This window comes from Pygocentrus nattereri, chromosome 22, assembly GCF_015220715.1.
Source record: "Pygocentrus nattereri isolate fPygNat1 chromosome 22, fPygNat1.pri, whole genome shotgun sequence".
Lineage (NCBI taxonomy): Eukaryota > Metazoa > Chordata > Actinopteri > Characiformes > Serrasalmidae > Pygocentrus > Pygocentrus nattereri.
In genome coordinates this window covers 33,602,756-33,622,938 of record NC_051232.1, presented here as the reverse complement: position 1 = coordinate 33,622,938, position 20,183 = coordinate 33,602,756, and the positions used below count along the sequence as shown (strand labels likewise).

Below are 20,183 nucleotides of genomic sequence, written 5' to 3'. Positions count from 1 at the left end.
GTCTTTTATTTTGGCAGGGGTGATATTCTGGCTATGTGCTACTTTACTACACATGTGCTATATTTAAGCAGGAGAACCCGAGAGGGAGTGTGTTATGGTGTAATAACATCCTGGCTGTGGTTTGGTGTCCGTAGATCATGTTATTGGTGATAACTCACTCCTCGAGTGCTCTACTGCTTTAATACAGCAGTTAAATAAATACAGTAAGAAATGAATAAACTGGCCGTGAACGCGGCTTTAATATGTTTTAATGTTCAGCTCCTTCCTCCTAATTATAGCTCCTTAACGAGCAGCTCGTTGCTACGTCAGAGTAACGAGCTCCGCCCACTCGTTGCTCAGTCTGCTGTAAGCCCCGCCTTTTGAAGTACAGACTGAGCCGTAAAACTGAGCCAATATCAGGTTCAGCTCAGTTTGGTCAGTTTGTCCAGATCAGTATTAATGTTGTTTTGTTCCAGCCGGTCTGTGAAGCTTCTTACAGCCCGTTTAGTTTGGCGAATGGTGTTGGGTTCATTTCTGGCTGATTCCAGGTTGTCCAGCTGTTCTTCTGTCACAGCTGCCGACTGAAAAGCTGCTCAGTGGTGACGACAGTTTGGGAATTTAGCGTCGTCTCGTCTTCAGAGTCGGACCAAATCGGCTGTCGGTCAGATGTGATCTTAACAGTGTCCGTTTTCTGTTTGTGGCAAAGTCAGAAGTAAAAACGTTCAAATGGCTCGAGCGTCTCCTACAGCGGTCAGAGTCGTTGCTTAGCAACGGTGATAGTGTTTGTGATAAAGCTGTGATGTTATGGAGAAACAACAGCACAGTTAGAACGTCTCTCAACCAGTCAGCTACATGTTGTATAACAATATATATACATTATCTACCTGCTTACTGTAGCCTAAAGTAAACTCATTCTCTCCCTGTAGCCAACAAGTGAGTCTATAACCAACTTTAGCCATGGCTTTACTCTACTGAGGGAGCTGAACCTGCAGAGAAGAATGGGTCAGTTCTGTGACTGTGTCCTTCAGCTCCGCATCCACCCTGGAAGGCTCTTCCTGGCCCATAAAAGTGTGCTGGCCGCGTTCAGCCCAGTGTTCGCATCTCTTCTCCCGCGCCACGGCGCCCTGGTGGACCTAAACTTTCCCTGCCTCACTCCTGAAACACTGGACAGCCTCCTGGACTACATTTACACAGGTGCACTGCCCCCAAGCAGCCAAGAGGAGTCCGTGCTCTCCGCTGCCTTCCATCTACAGATGGAACAGCTCCAGCAGGTGCTTAGGTGGAGGAGGAAGGCCTTGGCTGAGATGACGCACACAGGTGAGCAACTTTGGTTCATACTTTGCTTTAGAGCCAGAGTACTTTGCCTTTTAGGTAGGATTATGTTCACCCAGCCTAAGGTCTCCATGCCCAATGCCAAGTGTCAGCTAGAGGAGTATAAAGCCCCCCCCAAACATTGGGCTGTGGAGCTGTGGAACTGTATTCTCTGGAGTGATGGAGCTCAATCCAACACCTGTAGGATGAGTTGGAGATCCAGAACTGACCATCCAACATCAGTACCTGACCTCACTAATGGTCAATCAAATCCTCACAGCAATGTTCCAGCATTTAGAAACCTTCCCAGAAGATTAGAGGCTGTTACTGCAGCACAAACACACTCATTTCTGTCACAAAAAATAAATAACAAACCAATAGAAATTCAGTATAAATGGCTAAAATCTTATCCATTAAAACGGTGACTAAACTATGTGTAAACTATTTGTAAATGATGTTGCATACAGGGGACATGGCCTCCTCTGCGCTCTTCAAGGGTTCTTTAGTAAAGAAAATGGTTCTACAAAGAACCATGAACACACAACAAACCCTTGGCATGACTCAGGGGTTCTTTGCATCATGAAAGAGTTCTCCAGAGTGACTGAGAATGTGCTGTAGACTGTTCTATATAAAAAGCTTTTTGAAAGTGGTTCTGGATAGCACCCAGGTTGACATTGTAACAACAGAAGAACCCCTTTTGGGTGCTATATAGAACCATGTTTCAAAAACGTTCCCTATAGAACCCTGCAAAGAACCCTGTAAATCTACAAAGAAAGAACAAACCTGGGGAGATATTGAAAAACGAGGCCCACAGTTTTTGATAGTGTTTTTATAGCTGATCAGATGTCTGAAAAAAGAAATATCCTGATGTATCGAGTATCAGGAATAAGTATCGCGATATTAGATCTTTGCCATATCACCCAGCCTTAGTCAGCAAGTGTCTTTACTAAGCATATAATCAACCACAGAGTGTAGACCACAGGTTTGACATCTCTGGTTGCAGAGACCAATAAAAATGGCCTCTACAGGGTTCTAAATGAACATCTACCAAACACTGAAGCCTGTTTAGAACCAGATTAATCCAAGACTTCAAGCCTTGTTTCTTCGCAGTTTACTCCCACGATTGATTAACAAGATTAATTACCTAATTAAGCCAACTGCAGTCTTCGGTAAGGCCTTGATTGATTGAAATTAATTACATTTGTACAGGCTGTTCAGGCAGAAGAGCCTAAAACCACAGTGATGAGGTTGAGGAGCATATAATCTCAGTCTCAGGTCAAAAGAACATTTCGTTTCCTACAGAGCTCCAGCTGGGTCAGACCAGAGGGCCTTTATAGTGTCAGATCTCTAACAGTTGACCAGGCTGCCTTCTAAGCTCTGAGAGTTGCGACTTAGCGAGATAAAGCAAATAAGATTATATTAGTAGACCAAACAGCCTCTGAAGAAGAAGAGCAGCTTGTTTGTCAGCCAACAGAATATGAGTCATCAAGTTAGTCCATCAAAACGGACTCATTTATATATACAGACGCTTGTGGGAATGTACTGGGGAATATTCCATGGCACTAGATTTATGGCTGCATTGTGGACACTGGAACATATTTCCAGTCGTAAACGAACCTCTGGCCATCATAGCAGTGGTCACTGAGTTGGGCATGCTAACTGGTGTTGGCTTTCACCAAACGAACGTTTAGTTTAACAGAACAGGAAAAAAAGAAAGTATTAAGCAAGTCATTGATTCTGGATGATGTAACAGGATTTATAAGCAGGCCGATTCCAGAGGGACGACCGGTGACGTGGCGTTTACTAAGATTTTTTGCCGTTGCTGCAAAGTTTTGAGCGACAGTTAATGATGGATTAGACCATGACCTGAAAATCTGGCTGCAGACGCGAAGAGCCGCATGCTTAGTGCGCGTCAGCGTCAGGAACCGCTTCGCCTCCAGAAAATAAACCTCCTTTTCCCATGTTCAAAACGATTCTTTCAAGAAGCAACAACGTTCTCATAGTTTTGAGCGATAATTATGCTTGAACAGTTGCTATTCTTCCTTTAGGAAGACCAAAAGCAGTGCGATGCAGACGTGCCGAGGAGTATCGTCTTGTTTTTTTGTCATATTGTCATGTACAGTCTCTAAACATCAACATTAAGAATTAAATGAGCTTTTTTGTCAGTTTCAGTGAATTGATATCATCATTGAGGTTATTATTTAGGAAGTTCAGAAAGTCTAGGCTGTTGCTAGCAGGTCTCATTAACACACCACGTACATATTTGTGACTTCCACACGGATCTTTGAGACACCATGCAGTTGTCTGAGGCTTTAGGGCTGTGCGTGATTCCCAACAGTTGCAAGGATCGACACAAACCTTGTGGTTGATAAAGCCTCACTGGCTCACCAGTCCTTCTGAACAGGATCAAACAGCGAGAGCCTCTTGCCTGACAAATCTTTAAAAGCTGCTCCCGTGCAGCCGACTAAGCCCTGCGAGAAAAAACAGGGAGTGAGACGATGAAAGACTGAAAATCCTTTAAAAGATGACAGATAGTTAAGGGCTTAATAACTAACTGAAGTTATATTATACATAGTGCTCCTGGACCTACTAGCCTACTTCGATATTCTCTTAAAAACAGGTAAACTCTTAAATAAGACAGTTCTTCAAGGGTTCTTTACTAAAGAAAATGGTGCTACATAGACCCATTAACACTCAAAGAGCCCTTTGCATGACTAAAGCGTTGGCGAATGTGCTGTAGATGGTTCTACATAGAATCTTTTGGAACAGGGTTTCTTCTGTTGTTACAAGCTTGACCCATTTTGGTGCTATACAGGCCACTTTTTCAACCAGGTTCTATGTAGAAGCATATTCAACACATTCTCCATCAATCTGAAGGACGTTTCCGTGGTGTGAAGAATCCTTTCATCATGCAAAGGGTTCTTCGAGTGCTTACAGTTATATACAGAACCATTTTCTTTACCAAAGAACCGAACCAACAGTTTTATTAAGAGTGTACAACTGGGTCTGGTCTTGTCTCAGAATTAAATTTAGATACAGAGCTATTTGAAAAGTGTAGTTTATATTATAGTTCAGAGGTTATTTTTATACTTTGGAAAGGCAGAATGTTTAAACGATCCTAAAATATCTAAAATATCTTATTTATGTAGACACTTTTTTTTAATCAAGCCATTTGGAAGTTTCTGCTCTCAATCTACTTGTAAAGTGTCCAGATTCCAATTCTGAAGCCCGAACAGCGTAATGGAATTTCTAAGCAGCCAAGTTGCCTTGACTAGAATGAAGGACATGGTGTCAGTGGAGAGTATTTAGCCTGTTCTCAGTGACGGGTAATGATGGATTAGACGATGCCCTGAAAATCTGGGTGAAACGGCTTTCCTGGCGTGCATCAGCGGTCACGCCTGTTAAAAACAGAACTCTGTAGGTTCTCTTTCAGTTTCTGATATCTTGGTGGAGACTGATGCACAACACATTTCAATGGTACATTTCTTCTCAAGATGCTCCTAAATGATTAGTAATTTGCTGTAGTCTCTGCATGACATGCTGCAAAATGTTTGTTTGTGAAGGTTTTGTTTGAGTGAATTTTCGGTTTCTACACCCTGCATGTTCTAAGCTTATCTACCTTCCTTCTACAGTTCAGGATAAACTCAACCAGAAGAGGCCACTTGTAGAGAGGCAATCCCTAGATGGGACCACTCTGGCTCCTCCATCCTATTACCCATATGGCTCAGACCCACCTGAGTCATCCTCTCCAAGCTGCGAGGTTGTCCCAGTCATTTGCTGCGTCAAGACAGCTGGACACAACAAATTCCAACTGCAAACCCACTGTCAAGATAGGAGCTCCACCTTCGAGCACACTGGAACTGTCTCAGATGCCGACAAGCAGGCCCATCATGGATGCCCTCAAACCACTCATGGGATAGAAAAAGCCTCCTTGATGGACCAGCTCTTTGAGCCAGCACAGTCAAAACAAGACAAACTTCTGGTCGTCCTGTCAGAGAGTTCTCTGAATGAGCTGCCAGGTGTTGTTACGGAGAAGGTCGGCAGCCAGTTCAGTAACTCCAGCAACAGTGGAGAGTTTCAATCCACTTTGCCTGAAAATGCCTCTCAGACTCCAGCAGTTCTACGTACCATCAGTGAAGATTTGCCTTCTGAAACTGAATGTAGTCAAACCAGCAACAACAGCTGTCCCCAGTTCAGCAGATGTGACAGCAACGGGGATAGCAGATGTGTTTCCGAGATGGACAGTATCCAGTCCTTCAATCCTTTTGATTCAGGAAAAGGTGAACATCTTGCAGAAATTCTTTCAGACACCTTTAATAGCAATTTGTACAGCACCAATGGCCACATTCTTAAGGACAGGCCTCATCTTTGTAGTCAGTCGGCCACAGAGACCTGCCTCGAAAGTCAAACGCCTTTATGTTTGGAAAATTCTCGCAGTACCGACATGACACATGAACGGAGAGCTTTGGATTCCAATGTATGGCCGTTGGGAATATTAACCACTGAAAAGGTTGCTGTCGGAGAGCAACCCCAAAGAACTGGCCACGCCGAAAGTGAAGAACTCTCCAAAATGAGGAAGGATTACGTGATTGCCTATCAAGGACAGCTGTATAACCAATGCCTGCTGGAGCGATGCCACTCTAAGGCAGATTCGAGTGACTCGGACAGCGACCGAGCATTCCCAGTGTCCAGCGTGGAGGACAAAGACAGCACCACAGTTTTGGAGACGATAGATATCACAGAGATATCGCTCTCAGCCAGCCGGCCTTTCAGATCTCCTGGGGAACGCTCGTTGACCCATCCTTTCCAATGCTCCATGTGTGAGCGTGCCTTCAGCCAGCGTGGCTCTCTGAACAGACACATGCGATCCCACCTGGGCGTGCGACCCTACTCCTGTCCTCGGTGTTCCATGACATTCTCCAGGCAGTACAGGGTCACAGAACACATGCGTGTGCATCAGAGGTGCTTTGAAGGCCCAACTGGGGGCCACCTGAGGACTACAGCTGCAGGGGGGAATGTATAAAAGAAAAGTTCAGGAGTTTTCCAAAACTACCCTACATTTACTTGTCTAGTAAGGAGTGTTGGAATATTCCTCCTCTCGGTATCCAATGCCGTGAGTTCCTCACGAACGTCCAGCATAACTTCAGATATGAACAAAGTGAATCCATTTGTGGCCCGGAGGAAGTTCTAACCATCCAGAGGATCAAGTCCATCCCTTGAACAAGGCCCCGTGGTTACCTTTGGCAGCGTCAGGTTTAGCTAAAGTGGACAGTACAGAGGACTAGTCTGAAGTTATCCTTTGCCAGACTAGATTGACTCAACTAAAGAGATGCAATGCATTTGCCTTCAGTTCCTGTTGTCCAAACAGGATGTACCTGCATGTTAAAGTTTGAATCTTTTTTGGCCAACAATATTTCCTTTAGGTTGACAGCATTGAGGCTTATTGGTCATGTACTTCATTATGCATGGACACTGGCCACTTCCTTACAGTACTGGCAGATTTGAGTAGCAATGAGTATCTTTTTCTTTTAACTAATATTGAAATTGTGATTTAACTGTGATGAATTAAGCCCAGACCTGTTTTCTGTCAAGAAGATCAGCACAACCATTTTTTATGCTTGAGGCCCAAACGCTGATTGTAGTGTGCCAGGCTGTCAATTCACAAGCTCCGAGTTATTCATTTCCACAACTAAAACTTGTTGGATAATGTAACATATAATTAAAATTGCAGCTCATGATTAAATAATTGCACTGCGATTTTGGTTTAAAAACACCCGAATCATTAAGCCATAGATTCAAATGCTGGTCATGCGTACTTATTTGCGGAGTTGCATATTGGAAACAAACAAAGCATAAAATATATTAAAAAAGGCGCTGTGTTATGTTTTTTTCCTCAATATGTTCAATTCAGCAAACAAACAATAATTGTGCATTAAAATGTGCAGAGGTGTCCCTCTGTAGAGGACGTGTTCGCGTATTTACATTAAGGAAAACAACAGGCACCCGAACTTCTGCTTATGATCATATTGATCATAAAGAACGACTATTTGAGTCCTGATTGGTTGCAAACATGCTATAAAATGAGTTTTAATTCCATTTGAACCCAAGAGATTCTATCGTATAATAAGAGGTGTCCTAATGCAAATCTCACACACCTTTTTTGTAAATAAAAGTTGGTTTATTTTTCTCATTTCATTTTACATTTCAATTTTACAATGGCCTAGTCGGCCAACGGCATCTTGTCAGCAGAAATCGTCCACAGTAAAAAAAAAAAAAGTTCTGTTGTTAATGCAACGTAAACAGCATGTGGTCTAAAGATAGTGCTCCTAGTGGTTTAACTACAGATACAGTATAGTACAGTAGGATTCTCATATGGAAAAACATTCAACAACCATGACCGCCAGGCCAAGATGCTTTAGATAACATGCATGTGAATTTACTGTGTCTGCCTTGTGACATTAATGGGCGGTAAAAGGATGCTGTGGTGGTCGCGGATGAAAAAGCAAAGTGAAAAGTTAAGAATGGTTGTAAATGACTGATTTTACCTTGTGATACTGGTGTTGAGTGTTAATGCTGTTGTGTCACTTATTTGATCACTGAAATGGGTGAGTGAGACACATTTTAAGGGGGGGTTATTTGTAAATGCATGCACAGAGAATGTATTATAATCTGACTTTATGATATCGTTTGTCAGCATTCCTTTCAGGCATTGTTTTGTTTGATTACTGAATATAAAATTAAAAACTTTTCCAACAAGATACGTTCCTATATGAGCCGCTGAGTTAGTACAGTGTTATATGCTGGATATATACTTCATTTAAACTGTCTTATTTGTTTGTACACTGAGTAGGAGTAAGACAACAAGATAATCCTATAATGTCTTCAGAAGTTCTCACTCTGCTGAAGGTAGGTTACGCATTACTACAACCGTCTGTGGAGAGAGAGAGAGAGAGAGAGAGAGAGAGAGAGAGAGAGAGAGAGAGAGAGAGAGAGAGAGAGAGAGACACATTTAACGCAGTCGCATAAAATATCATAACACTTCAAGAGTCCACTGTAGATGTTTTGTAGATGCTTAGCTTGTCTTTAAATCTGAGTGAGGTCCGTATTGCAGAAATGTGACCTACTGAATAAACCACACTCTGACTGCAAGCTAATTTTCCTATTTCGCCTCTATTTCTTTTTCTTACCCATATGTTTATAGATCCACTTTGTTTGTTGATTTCCCTCCATTCCTTCATAAACTACTAACCCTCCTCCTGCTTTGACTCAAGACTGTTAGATTTTGTTCAGTTAATGAAGTTTAAAGCTGCACTATGTAAGATTTGGAGATTTAGAGAGCTCTCTGGTGCCAGTGTGTTACTGCAAGCAATGTGCAGAAGAACATATTGAAATGTGGGTTGTGTTTCCGCCGCCTTCCCTGAACGGCGGATGCTTGTCAACTGGTATCAAAACAGGACAAACTATACACAAGTCAAAATGAGGTATGTGTAAAACACTTCAGTGAAAAGTCAACTCAAATATATGGTTATGTATGCCTGTGTGTGTCTGTGTGTGTGTGTGTGTGTGTGTGTGTGTGTTCAGGGGTGCCCACACGCTGCTCAGCACTCAGTCTTGGGCTCACTATTAACATAACCCTACAATCACAGCGGCAGCGAAGCAATGCGACAAAGCGGCCAGAGGTCATTCATTTTCAATGGCTGTGTTTCCATGCAAAGATTTTTGCCACTCCGATTGAATACAATCGGATTACAGATTCAGACTGAGGTGTTTTTGCTCACTCTGTTCAACAATCTGATGAAAATCTTCGTTTACATGCTCACTACAAGTGATCCGATGCAAAATGATGCGTATGCTTGGAGTAGGGCTGAGAGTGAACGTTACCATGACAGCGAACATCACGTGAGTCAGGTCAGAGTGAGATGAGCAGCAGTGAGCAGTGATTGTGCTTTTAACTGCTTTAAAATGACGTCAGACTCAGGAAAACGTCCTTCACACGTCCTTATTAAAGAAGGCCGAGAGGAAGACGTCGTGCTCTGAGACGCATAAGCTGGACGTCCGTCCCACCGCCGTCTTTTAAAGATCAGAGCATGAACTTCGTCTCCTCTGCAGACCAGCTTCTGCTCCGCCGTGTTGAACAGTATAAACTTTCGCTACGATGCGACGCTCATGCAGAACGGACTTACGCGTTCCGATTGGAGTGTAATTGGATTCAGACATTTACGGGGCTATTATTCTTCTATTTAACAGATTATTTAGATTATTTATTACCCACCTCGGTCAATCGGATAGAAATTGTAATCCGAATGGCCTCAATCGGATTAGTCTATTCCGATTGAGGTGTTTACATGGACGTATTCTATTCCAATTGAGCGATTAGTCGGATTATTAACGGATTATAATCAATTATTATCAGGCTGCGTGTAAACGTGGCTAATGAGAGCTGGACATTTATGGCGACAGAAGGCGGCGCAAGCATTGGTGACGTGAAGTGGGTGGAGTCAGCAACTTTAACTTCATGCAAATAAGGAACGAAACAATTACCAATAGGAATTGAGCATTGAGCAGCGAAGTGCACACTTGATCTCTGCCTCTGTGAAACTGTATGCTCCTTTTTTGGTTCCTAGATAATTGTTCCTACTACAGGTGGAATAATGGTGCCCAAATGGAGACCAAAAGGCGTTTTCCTCACAAACTGACTGCACAGACACAGGGATTGAATAAAAATAAGCACACAAGCGATTCCTCACCAGGATTTTTATTTCTAGTGGGAATGCATCTCATTTGTGCTTGGCATCAGGGAAACCATGGCAACCAGTGGTCAGTTCGAATTCAGAAACGCCCACAGGCGATAAGCCATCAGCAATTTGGGCGACAAGAGGCGAAAAGTCACTGCCGGTGTAATCGTAGGGTAAGGGCTGGGAGATCGATCCTCAGTCAGGGTGAACCGCCTGGTGCATTACACCTGACTAACTCACCTGTGTCGATACAAGCAAAAGCTGCTGTTTAATTCATGTAACCATGCAAAATGTCAGAACTGCCCCCAATTTTGTTCCAGCAGGGTCAACACGCACCACGTCTGAAAACTGATGACGACTAGATTCAGTAAAAGTACATCATCTAGTACGTTAACCTGTTGAGTCTGTCGCCAAGAAAAGCAGTTGATTAAGCAGCATTTCCTAATCCTGCTCCTGTGACCCACTGCACTGCATGATTCCTTGACGCAACACACCTGATCTGGATCATCAGCTGATTACGGAGCCCATCGTGGATCAGGTGGGTTGAGTCAAAGCGTGCAGCAATGTGGGTCAGTATCTAGGGTGCAGCTGAGAATCTGAGGGGGCAAACTTTAAAGAATCCCAGCCAGCAAACTATTTAGAGATCAGATTTGGATAGCTTGCATGGTTGCATGAAATACATGAATGTTTTAACAGAAATCCAAGACGTGACCAGCCTAGGTGAGTGGATGTGGAATGAGCCCTGCTCATCTTTATCGGGTGTTTTTTGGTTTGTTTGTTTTGTTTTTTTAATATTGGGTGCTGGACGTTAATTTCCTCGGAACTTCGTCCTTGAGCTTTCTCACTTATTAAGGAATCATCTACAGCTCTACTGATCTTTCTGGACAGATCCAAAATTTCATCATGTTTATCTACAAACTATGTAAAAGTATCATATTTATATCATATTTTATACATGTAGCCTCACCAAAATCATTTCATATTACTGAAAAGTCAAAGTCAGAGATCACGCTTTCATTTACAAGCTGTTATTTACCAGTAAATCACACATAAACCTAAACCACTAAAACTAATATCAGCTGTGTCCAGTCAGTGAGTCTCTCTTTCCCTTCATTCCAGCTTCCATTCTTTTCAGGAGACCCACTTTCACACCTCCAAAGCTCAGACTTAGAAGCTGGTTGATGATCAAACCCATTCAGTGGTGTTGAGGCCTGGACTCTGGGGCGTTCAGTCCATCGTCCAGCTTCAGTTTGATGTGTCCGTCTCCTTTTCTCAGCGAGGTTCTTCTTGATCAGCTACACGTCCTTTCAGACCCACAGCGCTGAGTGGTCTTCTCCCAGTGGAAGGATGGACAGAAACACCTGTGGATGTTTTCAGATCTGAAGCAGCTTGATCTTCTCCTCTCTCTCAGAGATCAAAGCCTTCAGTGCTGTTTATCTGATGGGGGCAGTTTTGGGGTCGACCAGCTCTTCCAGGTGGTTGTTAGGAGCCCAATTTTTTTTCTCTGGAGCTTCTTACAATTTTGTTCAACTCCAGTTTTGGAAACTTTGGATTATTTTATATCGAATCTCAGAAATATGTACTTTAGCCATTTCGTGGTAGCCGAGGTGAGTTTGGGTAGCTGTTGGTGTGATTGTTAGTGTTTGAAGAGGAACAGGACGTCTGTGAGATCTCTGGGAGCAGCGTTTGTTGCTACTGTAACTCGTTGGAAGGATGGAGGGATTAAACTGTCAGTACAGTCAACAAAAGTAAAGAGTGGACAATTTAAACACGGATAGATCTGATATTTCACTGAGTGTCGTAAAACGTCTGTATAATTCAGTTTGATGTGTTGTTACTGATGCTGAAAGTCTAATAACTTGTACTTTTTGTACAAAAAAAGCCGTTTTGCCTGGAAATTGAATAGACAAAAGGGTGACCTCTGACTTCTGCACAGCAGAGTATATAATTAAATATAATTTACCAGGTTACACTGTAACTATATTGTCATCTTACTGGTTCAGCAGCTAAAGTTGCTCATTTACTATGAGTTTTTATTAAGCCAAATGTTAAGGTAGGTTAATTATTAGCTCAAGTTTACAGTGCGAACCCTTAACACAGCAAATTAGAGCACTGCCCATTTAAATCTAGCTGGGTTCTTTATCCAGACAAGCTCATGAAACGAATTAAAGGGAAAGCACGCTCAGCAGGAGAAAGTCAGACTGTTTAACCTGTGTCCGGGAGGAGCGCAGAGCCATCCGTGAAAAAACGGTCATGACGATGAGGATTCCTCCACCTATTAAGCTGTGGAACAGGAACACGGCTTCCAGGCTGTAGATGGACGTCTGTGGAATACAAAGCCGTTTCAGCAGGTGTTTTAAAACGATAAGCCTGTCTAAGTGGCTTCATATACAGCCAGCATTGGAGAGTGATCTACAATTTTATTCTCAAATGATTTAAGTCAATTAGTAGAAAAAACGCAGCCTGTACACGTACTAAGTAGTTCTGCTTTTGGCAGCTTGCATTTGGATAGAAAAAAAAAAAGGATTCCAGTACTGTAGTTTATGAAACGCACAGGAAACAGCAGCGCTAGTTTGTTTATTTGAGGCTGACCGCTTCCAATTTCTCATATTATATCAAAAATATGACTATGAATCACCAGAGGGCGCCTGCGAGCTCGAGCGTGAATGAATGTGGGTGAATGGAGCTAGATAGCTAAAAATGAAAAAATGAAACACGTTTCTAAGCACTTGTGCGAGAACTTTGTCTCGGGAGTGGAAGGATTGTGTATATATATATATATATATATATATTTACAGTGCATATAGTGTAGTCTTTTAACTAGTTGGGTGGCTTCACCTCGCACCCGCCCCCCACCTCAAATCAAGCCCCGAGTGTAAATCGGGGTGTCAAATGCAACCAAATCCCAGCAAATCGGTGGGCCAGTGGAAAAAAGTGTTGATTAAAAGTATGTGCAGACTTCAGCAGTATAAAGACTCTTGTAGTAGGCCTTGAAAGATCACATGAATACCTGAAATATTCTAAATGTAAAATGTCCCCAGGAACTCCTATTGGCTTGAAATGGGCACCTGACATCCTCGCTTTGCCGCACCTTCTTTAAGACTTGGGCTCAGTTTCTGAGCTGCTGAGCTGACATTGGCTGTTTATGTTGGTTGAACCGCAGATATGGACCTTTTATTATCTGCCTTTGCTGGGAGAAAACTGAGGCTCTTGTGGCTTATCGCTTTTATAAAACAGCGGCCAACATGAAATACGATCAAATACAAACATTTTCAGACAACGATTCAAGCTATTATTAATACGCAACACTGTTTAATGCAGAAACTCTCACTTTATAAGTACTTTTTGGTCACCAAATCCCCAGCACGAGTCGTATTTAGCGCCGCTCTTCTCACACTGGGGCTGAATCCCAAACAGCTCCCTGCTCCCTACTTAGTGCACCACGCAGGAGCTTAAATACTGGATCCTGCAGCCTGACAGAGCAAAATACAGCATTTGGGACACATCCACACTGATATATGATGCACTGTTTGGCTGTAGAGGCTGGAATTTCTAAACTTCCACAGCTAGAACACTATTTAGGGAGCACAGAGCCATTTGGGATTCAGCCTGAGTTTGATGTGACTTCTGATTGAAACACGGACAACAAGCGTGAAAGGGGACAGTTTTTAGACTTTTATACTGCTGTTTTACAGTAAATCACACTGTAAGTGCTTTAATTCAAGCCTTGCTATCTTTTAGCCTGTTATCTTGCAGACCATCTCAGTTCTACATAAGCACATAAGTTGCCAGTGGATCATGTAAACAGAACTGGGATCTTACTGGATCAGTACACTTGGTGCTCCATGTGAGCAGCGGGAGAGTCAAAGATTATTCCATTAACAGCGGACAAAGACTTCAAACGTGGCTCAGCCAATCAGATTTTAGGACTGGAACTATCCATTTTATAACACAGTGGTAGGTGAACCGTAGCTAAGCAGTAAATTATTGGAAAACCTGGTGCCAGTACATTTACACAGTGAGCGTCTCTGCTATGAGGGCTAGTCATGGGCATCTGGAAACTGTGACTGTTTTTAAGGTAACTCACATAACGCTGCTCCAACACTGCCTCCAGCTCCGTAACATTCTCATAATCGTAGAAGTTGTACAGACGATAATGGCGACTGTATGAGATGACCACCATGGCTTTGATGAAATCAATTGCAGCGAATATAGACCCCAGTGTTGAGACGATACTAAGAGCCAGACTAGCTGTGACCTGCAAGAGAAGACATTTAAAGTTTTCAATTTCAGCCATCAGCGGAAAATCAGTCAAAAATGGCGCTTTGGGTTTTCCGCTGAAAGAGGGAAAGAAGCCCAGGGTGCACAGGGAAGCGTTGGGATTTACGAATTTACAAATGGCCATGAAAACGATGAGGTCAGCCTTTTTATCGGACGTCTGAGTCAGATTTCTAGACCTTACTCTGATCTAAGCAATGGTCCTGGTCAAATGGTCCAACGATAAATGGTCCAACAATAACTGTAGAAATCTGATCGTGATCGGATTAGTTAGTGAATGTAAACACACGCTCGGTGATTAAAACGCTGTTTTAACTTCAAACATCACTCAATAATTCAGAATGATAACCATATCCTGCACAGACACCACGTAATACTGTTAGCATCCAGTGGTTCTAGTGCCGAATTGGTGCATAAATCGTTCTTCTAGCTTTACTACATTTGCATGTAGCCCAGCATTCTTTGCAGTCTTCCCATTTGCCGTCAAATTCAATGTCTCTATATCTGTGTGTCTTTGTGATGGTCCAGCTCAGAAATCCAGTTCAAACCCTTCCTGAATCCGTAGAGCCGGCCTTTCCGTTCCATCTCATCACGAGATCACACGACACTCACATCCGGAGTTATGAGCCTGTGAAGAGGGGCTGAGATCCACGTCATCTGACGTTAGATACGAAACAGATGAGGATCACATTCCATGAAGGAGAATTTAAGAAGACATGAATAAACGGAGAAAATGACGTCAGTATCAGATATCAATTATCAACCAGTGGCTACTCACAATCTTTTTGGTGGGTTTACGTTCTGCCAGTATGTAGAGAACACCGCACGTTAAGTACTGTAAAACACAGAAAACAGATTTTAGGAAGAGGCTAAACAGAACATACAGATACAGTAAATCACGTTTCTTCTTTTTACCCCTACCCCTCTGTTTTCGAGTGTCACTCTAACCTCTTGTTACTGAGCTACAGGGCAGTGGTTGAGATCTTCCTCTGAAATGAGACCCTCTAATAAAAGAGCATCACTTCATTAACAGCTACTAGCGCCGCTCTGTAGGCGACCCTGCCCGTCTGCAGGGACAGCAGAGGAGGGGAAAGTTCAGCTCCTCACTGCTGGGCTTTAGTTACATTTAGGGATCATACGCCTTCAAAGAGGGGGGCAGTTATTTATTATCACCCCCCCTAATTCTTCAGTGATGTGAAGCTGAAGTCACAGATTCTCCAGATTCTTGTTTTAATTTTCCCATTCTCCCGTAAATGGAGCCACAGGTACATTCTGGTGCCTCACGCATCAGAACTGCCTCAGTATTTAAGGTGGAACGGGAAAGATAGCTTTCTTCACAGACTTGACAGAATGTTGCCATAAATCCCATTCAAAGTAGTCTGGAGTTTAGATTTTCTCCATATCACTGTATTTCCAGTTTGCTATGCTAGACACCTAATAGTACTGAGTGTTCATCACTTAGTATAGGGTGCTCACCACATAGTATCTGGTATGCATCTGATAGTATTGGGTGCTCACCTGATAATATCAGGTGCTCACCACTTAGTACCTGGCGCTCACCTGAAAAAAAATCGGGTGCTGTTGTAATTGAATCTAGGCAGGTTAAAGTAACTAAACTAGTATTTTTTTAAGTATCTGGTGCTCACCACTTAGTATACTGTGCTCAACACATAGTTTGCACACCAGATCACATTGGCTGCTCACCACATAGTATCTGGTGCCTGCCTGACTTGTTCTAGTCTCGTCTTCATTTATTTTTTTTTATTTTTTAAAACTCCTTGCTTTACTTCTATTTATTTGTTTATGTTTTTTTATTAAAACTACTACTGTAAATACTGAGAGGTAGAAAAAGTTCCAACCCATGTAATTCTACCCAATCTGGCAACCCTGTCTGTGACAGGTGTTCACTGTAACAGTAACAAACTCTTTCTCGTTGGGTTTGAATGGGATTTTTCTCAGTGTCCTGTAAAGTCCAACCTCGCAACATCTGTTACAAAGGAAGGCAAGAGCACTAACCACTGGTCACTACTAGGCAGATCATCCCAGCCGTGATGTTATTGGTGATAACTCCCTCCTCGAGTGCTCTACTGCTTTAATACAGCAGTTAAATAAATACAGTAAGAAATGAATAAACTGGCCGTGAATGCGGCTTTAATATGTTTTAATGTTCAGTTCCTTCCTCCTAATTAGAGCTCCTTAACGAGCAGCTTGTTGCTACGTCAGAGTAACGAGCTCCGCCCACTCGCTGCTCAGCCGGCAGTTCGTTCTCCAGCTCCTTACACTAAATTCCCAAACTGTCGTCACCACTGAGCAGCTTTTCAGTCGGCAGCTGTGACAGAAGAACAGCTGAACAACCTGGAATCAGCCAGAAATGAACCCAACACCATTCGCCAGACGTGTCTGATCTTCAGAGTCGGACCAAATCAGACTGAGCCGTAAAACTGACCCAATATCAGGTTCAGCTCAGTTTGGTCAGTTTGTCCAGATCAGTATTAATGTTGTTTTGTTCCAGCCGGTCTGTAAAGCTTCTTACAGCCCGTTTAGTTTGGCGAATGGTGTTGGGTTCATTTCTGGCTGATTCCAGGTTGTCCAGCTGTTCTTCTGTCACAGCTGCCGACTGAAAAGCTGCTCAGTGGTGACGACAGTTTGGGAATTTAGTGTCGTCTCGTCTTCAGAGTCGGACCAAATCGGCTGTCGGTCAGATGTGGTCTTAACAGCGTCCGTTTTCTGTTTGTGGCAAAGTAAGAAGTAAAAACATTCAAACGGCTCGAGCGTCTCCTGCAGCGGTCAGAGTCGTTGCTTAGCAACAACGTCTCAGCGGAGTGATACAGCGTTTGTGATAAACCTGTGATGTTATGGCGAAATAACAGCGCAGTTAGAACATCTCTCAACCAATCAGCTCGCGTGGCTGGAAATAACTGCATAATAGACAACAACAGAATGAAACGCAGGTGAACATACCAGGAAGCCCAACCAAAAGGAGCTGTAGATGTCTGATAAGTTATCCACTGTGTCCGTTTTCAGAGGGATTCCAAACAAGAACAGACCAAAGCCCATGAGGATCATCACAATCTTCCACCCCAATGAAACAGAAGAAATGAAGTCAGGTCGCACATCATAATGCATCTGCCAACAGTCTTCATGAACCTGTTTTACTGTCTGTGCCACACATTGAATGTAAAGGGATAATTTCCACTAGAAATCAAAGAAAACCTGTCCACAGTTTGGCTGCTGGGGGTCCTGACGGCTGAAGAACAGCTTATAAAGTATGCAGAGAAACAGATGGACTACTGTCTGTAACTGTAGAACACCTGGAGGTAAACATCTGGTGAACACCAGACACAGATGTGGTAACTTTTTTTTTTAAGTATCTGGTGCTCACCTGACAGTATTGGATGCTCCCCACTACGTATGTGGTGCTCACCACTTTATTAATCATAATGATGAGACTGAATCTCATCATCATAAGACAGCAAGTCATAACTGAGATGTTAAGTCTTCATTATCAGGCGTTAATTAATGACGCAGAGATTGTAAGTCATAATTCTGAGATTGTAAGTCATAATTATGAAATACTAAATCATAATTATGACACTGAATCTCATCATTATGAGACAGGCAGTCATAATTAAGATGTTTAGTCATCATTACGAGACAGAAAGTCAATCATGAGCTTGAAAGTCATAATTATGAATTTCTATATCATAATTATGAAATACTAGATCATATTTATGAAATAATAGATCATAGTTATGAGACAGCAAGCCATAGCTTAGATGTTCACTCAGACTGTAAGTCATAATTATGATATTCTATATCATAATTATGACACTGAATCTCATCATTATGAGACAGCAATTCATAATTATGAGGTGTTAAGTCATAATTATGAGATGTTAAGTCATAACCTGGATGTTAAATCATAATTCTGAGATGTTAAGTCATAATTCTGAGATGTTAAGTCATAATTCTGAGGTGTTAAGTCATAACCTGGATGTTAAATCATAATTCTGAGATGTTAAGTCATAATTCTGAGATGTTAAGTCATAATTCTGAGGTGTTAAGTCATAATTCTGAGGTGTTAAGTCATAACCTGGATGTTAAATCATAATTCTGAGATGTTAAGTCATAATTCTGAGGTGTTAAGTCATAACCTGGATGTTAAATCATAATTCTGAGATGTTAAGTCATAACCTGGATGTTAAATCATAATTCTGAGATGTTAAGTCATAATTCTGAGGTGTTAAGTCATAACCTGGATGTTAAATCATAATTCTGAGATGTTAAGTCATAACCTGGATGTTAAATCATAATTCTGAGATGTTAAGTCATAATTCTGAGGTGTTAAGTCATAATTCTGAGGTGTTAAGTCATAACCTGGATGTTAAATCATAATTCTGAGATGTTAAGTCATAACCTGGATGTTAAATCATAATTCTGAGATGTTAAGTCATAATTCTGAGGTGTTAAGTCATAATTCTGAGGTGTTAAGTCATAACCTGGATGTTAAATCATAATTCTGAGATGTTATGTCATAACCTGGATGTTAAATCATAATTCTGAGATGTTAAGTCATAATTCTGAGGTGTTAAATCATAATTCTGAGGTGTTAAGTCACAACCTGGATGTTAAATCATAATTCTGAGATGTTAAGTCATAATTCTGAGATTCTAAGTCGTACTTATGAGGTACTAAGTCATACTTAAGGAGAACCTTCTCCCTGTCATGCCTTATTAAATGGTTTATGTGTTTCTCCAGTGGTGGAAACAGTTATTCCGGCCTGCTTCCACAGTCTGAACCCAAATGGACAAACAGGAGATGAGCAGGGCTGCACTCTCACCCCGACGGTCTTCGGCTCCGCTCGGAGGAAGCGGTGCAGAGGCTTGGAGCCGCCGGTGACGGTCTGTGTGGTGGCGCCCTCTGCTGGACTGCCCTCCTTTCCTGCACGCGCAGCCATCTGTGCTCAGATGAGGGAAACACAACACTGAGCAAAGTGTCGAAAATGCCGTTAAAGCGAGACACGGCGTCTGTGTTCAGCCTCTTCTGGTGAAGCCCAGCGCGGCACGTCTCTGTGTTGGTAAGTAGTCAGTATTTCAGTGGGTCATAGAAGGCAGGAGGAATTTCCCCGTTCCACCTTAAATGGTGCGGCAGTAACGTTAACACTCTGGAGCCTGATGCCCCTGACCCGAACTCCTGCACCATTTAAGGTGGAACGGCGGAATTCGAACACGAAGCTGACTTTAGCCTCGTCGCTAAAACAGGCCTTGAAACTAGGGTTTAAAGTCCAGACTAGAGTTCAGACGAGGTTTTAGCCTTTTTCCCAGCTTATTGCCACGACTGAAGTGACAAGAAACCACCCCACAGGTTTCAGACCACCAGCAAAACAACCCGAACTAGCTGCCCACAGTAAGAAAGAACAGTGCAACGTACCTTCAGATGTGTGAGGGGGGGTCAACTGCGCAGATTCCACGGTGTTTCACAACACTGGAGCGAGGGAGGAGGAAAAAGAGAGGGAAGAACGAGTGGAGGGGACTGGACAGAGGACGGGGCGGAGACTGAGGCCTCATGCTTGGGGTGCTGTTCCAGAAATTCACAGCAACAACACTGAGCTGTGGAGCTCCAGCAGCCTCTTTAGCGGTGGAGTGGAGCTCCAGCAGCCTCTTTAGCGGTGGAGTGGAGCTCCAGCAGCCTCTTTAGCGTTGGAGTGGAGCTCCAGCAGCCTCTTTAGCGTTGGAGTGGAGCTCCAGCAGCCTCTTTAGCGTTGGAGTGGAGCTCCAGCAGCCTCTTTAGCGGTGGAGTGGAGCTCCAGCAGCCTCTTTAGCGGTGGAGTGGAGCTCCAGCAGCCTCTTTAGCGTTGGAGTGGAGCTCCAGCAGCCTCTT

The 20,183-nt window shown here is 42.9% G+C and overlaps 2 protein-coding genes and 1 long non-coding RNA gene across 3 annotated transcripts in view; 2 read left to right on the top strand and 1 right to left on the bottom strand.

Annotated features, from left to right (window-relative positions):
• LOC108414774 (zinc finger and BTB domain-containing protein 34-like) overlaps window positions 1-7,606 on the top strand; it is a 10,348-nt gene extending 2,742 nt beyond the window's left edge. Inside the window, exons 2-3 of the mRNA XM_017687678.2 lie at window positions 906-1,296; window positions 4,923-7,606. Of these exons, the coding sequence (XP_017543167.1) occupies window positions 906-1,296; window positions 4,923-6,313 (1,782 nt within the window). The 3' untranslated portion in view covers window positions 6,314-7,606. The remainder of the gene's footprint in view (window positions 1-905; window positions 1,297-4,922) is intronic.
• Window positions 7,454-19,887, bottom strand: si:ch1073-291c23.2 (uncharacterized protein LOC799862 homolog). Its single transcript, XM_017687679.2, has 7 exons — window positions 19,734-19,887; window positions 19,144-19,260; window positions 17,265-17,375; window positions 15,082-15,138; window positions 14,113-14,283; window positions 12,236-12,349; window positions 7,454-8,221 (listed from the first exon to the last, which is right to left on the bottom strand). Exons 2-7 carry the CDS (start codon window positions 19,258-19,260, stop codon window positions 8,183-8,185), a joined length of 609 nt encoding a protein of 202 aa, XP_017543168.1. The 5' UTR covers window positions 19,734-19,887; the 3' UTR covers window positions 7,454-8,182.
• LOC119262029 overlaps window positions 19,260-20,183 on the top strand; it is an 80,244-nt gene continuing 79,320 nt past the window's right edge. Inside the window, exon 1 of the long non-coding RNA XR_005129361.1 lies at window positions 19,260-19,380. This is a non-coding gene — a long non-coding RNA (uncharacterized LOC119262029). The remainder of the gene's footprint in view (window positions 19,381-20,183) is intronic.